The sequence below is a fragment of the Phalacrocorax aristotelis genome, chromosome 6 (genome assembly GCF_949628215.1).
Source record: "Phalacrocorax aristotelis chromosome 6, bGulAri2.1, whole genome shotgun sequence".
Lineage (NCBI taxonomy): Eukaryota > Metazoa > Chordata > Aves > Suliformes > Phalacrocoracidae > Phalacrocorax > Phalacrocorax aristotelis.
The window spans coordinates 26,115,306-26,121,403 of NC_134281.1; the positions used below are offsets into that span (position 1 = coordinate 26,115,306).

The 6,098-nt window shown below is 37.7% G+C and overlaps 1 protein-coding gene across 1 annotated transcript; it reads left to right on the forward strand.

Annotated features, from left to right (window-relative positions):
• Positions 1-875: 875 nt before the first annotated feature.
• Positions 876-5,607, forward strand: LOC142058323 (olfactory receptor OR9H1-like). Its single transcript, XM_075095470.1, is given in 3 exon segments — positions 876-943; positions 945-1,749; positions 5,491-5,607. Coding segments are annotated over 3 exon segments (990 nt in total).
• The last annotated feature ends 491 nt before the right edge of the window (positions 5,608-6,098 follow it).

Consider the following 6,098-nt stretch of genomic DNA (forward strand, 5'->3'; position numbering starts at 1 on the left):
AATGGAGAGAAACAGAAAATCCTAGAACATGATTCTTACCTTCTGTGGTAAATATTCTAAAGTGAGAGTGTTTATTTCTACCCACTACATATAAAGGTAATCTAAATTATTAGTTCTAATATAAGCATCAACTCACTGTATATATCCAAGCCTAGGTGAGAGGACACCTAACTTATGAAAACAAAATTACTAAACGTAACTGAAAAGGAGTCGCTTGAAAATTTCTATGAATTAATATTATTCTGAACATCCTGTGTGAAGTAACATTTTAATAGAGAAAATCTCAATATTTGAGGGTTTTTATTCAAGTACTTTTAAAAAAGAAAAAAACTCTGTTTCTCCCATAAAGGAGAAATAATAACAGGCTTTTTTTTTCTTTTTTTGCAATTTCCACGCTTTGTTTTTCATGCGTTTCTTGGCTCAAATACTTTTAAATTGTTTTGCATCAACTAAAGAAGCATATTAAATTGTTCTTTTGTTGAGGAGTGGGCAGTCTTTTGTGGGTTAACTGCAATGTTAGGGTGAGATTTTTCTGCCCAGTTATGTCTGAAATAGTTGTTTAGACTAACTTTAGAATTAAATGCTTGTTTCTTGATTGATTGTAAAGTGGCCTTTAAACTAGATTGGATGAGCTGCACGCAGATTTTTTCTTTACACTGAAGAGAGTATAACAGGGTAATTGATTCATCTGCAAATGAATATATTAGAAAAATGTTCAGATACGATAGATGAATCCATTTGCTATTGCTTTCCATCTGTCTCTTTTTCATATTTCTTATATTTCATACATCTTATTCTTCTAATTGCTTCTCCAGGCAACTGTCTGAAGTCCACTGCATCCTAATTTCTCATTTGAACATCATCTCTAAGGAAACATGGAAAACCACACCAAGGTAACTGACTTCATTTTGGTTGGGTTCAAATCTCATCCAGGATCTCAACCCCTTCTCTCTGTTCTCAACAATCTGTGCTGTCACTGTGGTAGGAAATGCTTGCATGATCCTCACCATTAGAATGGACTCCAAGCTGCACACTCCCATGTACTTTTTCTTAGAGAGTTTGTCATTCTTGGACATCTGCTATTCCTCTATCATCACTCCTAAAGCAGCACTGACATTGTCACTGTGCAGAAGTATATTTTCCTACAATGGCTGTGCATCTCAGATGTTCTTCTCTCTCTTTGGCACAACAGAAGCCTTCTTCCTTGCTGTGATGGCTTATGATTGCTTCATTGCCATCTGCAATCCACTGCTGTACAAAATCATAATGAATAAAAGATTTTGTGTTTTCATGGTGGTGGGTTCTTATCTGTCAGGCTGCATCAATTGCACCACCCAGACAGGCTTTACATTCAGTTTGTCCTTTTTTGGGCCCAAAGAAATAAACTACTACTTCTGTGATGTTCCTGCAGTGATGCATGCCTCCTGCTCAGACACACTTGTCAATGAAATAGTAATGCTGTCTCTATGTGGATCAATTATTGTGGGCACTGCCTTTGTGTTTTTTATCTCCTACGCTTATATAATTACCACTATTGTCCAAATGGTTTCAGCTGAGAGCAGGCTCAAGGCCTTCACTTGCTCTTCTCACATGCTGACCATCAGCTTGTTCTTTGGGACTGTTTTCTTCATGTATGCTCAGCCTGGGGCCACAACTTCACCTGACAAAAACAATACCATCTCTATCCTCTATATTATTATTATTCCTATGCTAAACCCTTTCATCTTTCATCTATACCCTCCAAAACAAGTAAAAGGGTTTCTGAAAAAAAAAACAGTTAAAAAGGATAGGCTTTTTTTAGTACCTTTACTAAGGATGAGAATGACCAGAGTGTCCAATTTGCTACAGACAGATACTTAGAATGTAGAACAAGGGACATCAAGGGACATCAGGGCTTGCTTTCAAGAGTCCTTTGTGATTATAGATGGTCAGGGTAATGGAAGAAAGCAGGACGTATAAAAGAAATCTAGGAAAATTAGATCAGATGACGGTGTGGATTCATTTAACCAGATTTGGACATTTACAATCCCTCTGAACTGCAATATAGTCCTTTTATAACCATTCAAAAGGCACAAGCATTTTAAAGCCATAATTAATCAAACTGTGTATTAGATATCTAAAATGGGACATAAAACTCGGACTTTGGCAGTGCCTTATTTTATGCACTGGAACACAGACAGTTCAGGTGGAGACATTCTCACTGTAAACATCCAAAGATAAATTAGGTCGATCAAAAGTGAACTGAATGATTTATTTGTCCTGGACTCCTAATTTTTTGAACTATTTTTATCAATTTTGCTTTTAATCACTTATCTTAGAAATGAGTGGAACCACTGAAATTTGAGTTCCAACCATCAAGCATTGATGGGCAACTGAAATTTTGTGTCTGAAGTTCTCTCTAACAACAACAACAAAAAAGTAATATATAGGTGAATTCTGGTTCTGTGTGTTTATGTGCATGCTTGCATGAGTGTTTGTAACAGGAGCTATTTCTCTGTGATAAGCTTGTAACAACACAATCTGATATAGTATGACGATAATATGTTCAAGTTCAACTTTACATCTGCTTGCAGTGGTTCAAAATTCTGGTAAAAAAATGCACATTTCAAAAAATACCAACTTGAAACTTTTGCATTCAGATTCTGAAACATGACCTCTTGAGTTATCATGTAAGCACTATCCTGCCAGAATGCTCAGTTCTCATTATATTGCAACATAAGATAAATGTCAGGCTGACTAAAAATCAGAAATGACCTTTCAGAGAAAGTAATTCTTTAAATTAATTATTTGTTCACTTCCTACTCAAAAGAAATAACACCATTTTAAAATAAACAAGTCACTAAATGAATCCATAGTTACCTCTTTCTTTCTTTTGATATAAAAGGAATCTATACTATAAACACAAATACTGATGCCTATATTCCCATGCATACAGAACCATCGTAAATTGATGTAGAAAATACCTGAGGAATATCCCACTGTGTAGACTGTGTACCATGGGTATTTCTATGAGCGTTTTCCACTGGCCACTATTGTAACTTCAGTGCCCACTAGCCTTCCAAGGGATCTAAGCCAACAGAAAACATCTGTAAACTGTGTATTTAAGACATTGGAATGGAATGCAGCTCCACTTTCAGATATCCATGCTCAGGTACAATGGAGGTCTCTGCACCTGAATGATAGTATTTTATAGCAAGCTAGTTGCCTCCCCCTGCTATAGACAAGCTTCAGCCAGGGGTCCTTTCTAGTTATCACTACCTTTGGTAGTTAATAACTTTAAGTGGTATACACATTTAATGACATTTGACTTAGGTGCCAGAAACACTCCTGATGTTGTTTAATTTAATAATACAGGTAGAGCCTGTACACACAAATCCTCAATGCTACTTCAGTCAAACATATGAAGTTGGTATTTTCAGAAATCTCATTTTTGGCTCATCCTCAGTCAAATAGTAAGCTGTTGGTCTAAACTGAACAGCGTTCAACAGTATCTAATCCATTTCAAATCACAGTGCTGTGAAGGAGAAGGATGCTGATGAGGAGGTAGGATCTTAGCTGAGTAATATATATATTGAAATGTCAGAAGAACAGGACCGTTAAAACTTCTAAAGGGGATTTGGTGCAGTTAAATGATGAAGTTTAACCTGATGCATATTACAGTTATATGAACCAGGGAGACTTATCTAAAAAAGAGGAGTCATGTATCAAAGAAACTTCACAGATTATTCCACTAAGACTCAGAAGGCCTTCACCTTTTGATCTGTCAGAAGCCTGCTTGGCAAAAGCAGGTTCCTTCTATGTGGTCATGAAACTGTTGCTCTACCTCTAGTTATCTAAATTATATATGAATCTCACCTCACCATTAGAACCCTTTTCACAGTGAATGGAGAGAGACAGTTTCTCGTAAGAGTGAGTCACTTAATTGTAAAAAGTATCTGGAAACAGTTGCTAGACTCCAGAGGACATTTCTTTCATCAAACCTGAAGATATAAACCTTATAATGCTGACCAGAACTTACTTTCAAGATACTCTCATAGCCCCTATTTAGAACTTTCTTTAGAAAATTAAAACTCAGATATTACTCTAGAGTTTGCCAAGGCCAGGAGGGGTAGGCACAGGATTCATCTTGCCTTTAGATACCATTCCCGTGCAAATGCATTATAGTGATATTTTTGTCATGAAGGAACCAAAATATGAGAAATTAGGGAATGAAAGAAAACCATTTCAAAGCTCTGAGTTCAGTCAAAACAGTGAGGGGGAACTTCAGCCTCTATAAATTCAACGACTTACTAAAAATGCCTGAAGTAGAAGTGTATGATTTATGTTCATTTTTCTTTTTTTTTAGTACAGTTTAGTACAGTTACTTTTCTAATGTAACTGTACAGCTTTCACTAACATTTAAAAGACAAATGCAAGGCCAGTAATACATATGTAGCACATAATTTAAAGAGTCAGCTTTTCTGATGGGTTGAATTCTCCTGTGAAGGTATTTTTAGACTCATAGAATAGCCCAAGCTGGAAGGGACCTTGAAAGATCTGGTCCAAACTTTCATGGGAAAGGGAGCTCAGATGAGCTATCTAGCACCCTGACCAACTGCACCTTGAAAACCTCCAGCAATGGGGACTCTACCACATCCCTGGGAAGGTTGTTCCAGTGAATGATTGTTCTTACTGTAAATGAATTTATTTCTTATGTCAAGATAAAATCTCTCCCAGTGCACTTGTGTCCATTGCCCTTGTCTTCTCCATGTGACTCCTTGTGAAGAGAGAGCCTCCATCCTCTGTTGCCTTTTAAATACCGTGACGCGGTCCACCCTGAGCCTTCTCTTCTCCAGGGGGAAAAGACCTAACTCCTTCAGTCTTTCCTCAGGGGACAGGTTCTCAAGTCCTTTGATCATTGTCCTTTTCATTGTCTGTTAAAAGGAGCTCAATTATGAGCTTAATCTAGAAAACTAACATTTTAAAAATGGAGAGTAAGTTGGTATAAAATTAAGACACCTGAAATAAGAAAAAAGAAATGTAGTTATCTACATGCTATACAAACATCAAGAGAGTAATTTCAAATAATAGAGATCTAATTTATGTCAATGAAGTAAAGGTAAATATTCAGCTCACCTTGAAGAAGAGCTTATAGGCTGGTAAATTTCTTGCAGCATTCAACTGACCGTATGGACTAGACCTGACAGGGTAGGTGCTCAGAACAGCTTCCACACAGAGATGCCACATTCACTTTGGCATGCCTTAGGGAACATGGGACATCAGTATGGCATAGATTTGAAATATAGATTTGAAACAGGACTGATAGGAGACTTGTACCTTTATGCAATGACAGATGGAGACCTGATAAGATATTCAAGATACTTGAAAGATGACTGAAAACCTACACCTAGGTGACTGGAGTAAGTCCCATCCTTAGATTTGTTAAGTTAGATGCCTTATTGTCAAATATCTCTTTCTGTCAGCTAGACCAATGTAATTCCCTCCCCTCAGTCACCCACCCCCAATTATCAGTCCGCAGCAAGGATGTCTGTGCAGCTGCAGCACTCAGGAGAGAACCATGTCCTTGTGAAGGATTTAACCTGTGATAACCTTCTGGACGTCACATGAGGCTGCTCATGACTTCCATGCCACTCAAAGTAAGATGTGCTAGGCAGATCCTACATTGCTGCAGGAATGACTGAAGCTTTGATACAGTTTCAGTCCTCCAGCCTAATCTCATCCTTTACTTCCTGCATTTCAATGCAAGCCTTTGCAGACACCATGATCATGTGTTCCCTGTGTAGGTACTTCCCTGAGAGAACATCTTTAAGGAACAAGTCTATTTTCTCCCCCAGAGGCAAACTGTCAATTTCTCCAAGGAATTCTTGCATTTTAGTTGCAAGCACAGGTAGTAGAAATAACACTTCTTGCTACAGGACAAAGGTGTAGATACTAGAGCTTTTCAAGTAGGCCAGCAGTAATAATTATATGGAGAGAAAATTATTTCCAAAGAAAGAGAAGACGTGCTTAGGCAACAACTCTATTGCACTACCTGCTCAGCAAAAATCCTGTCTTCCCCTAGACTCCCAGTGCCAAGACTGGGACCAGATGGGATCCAC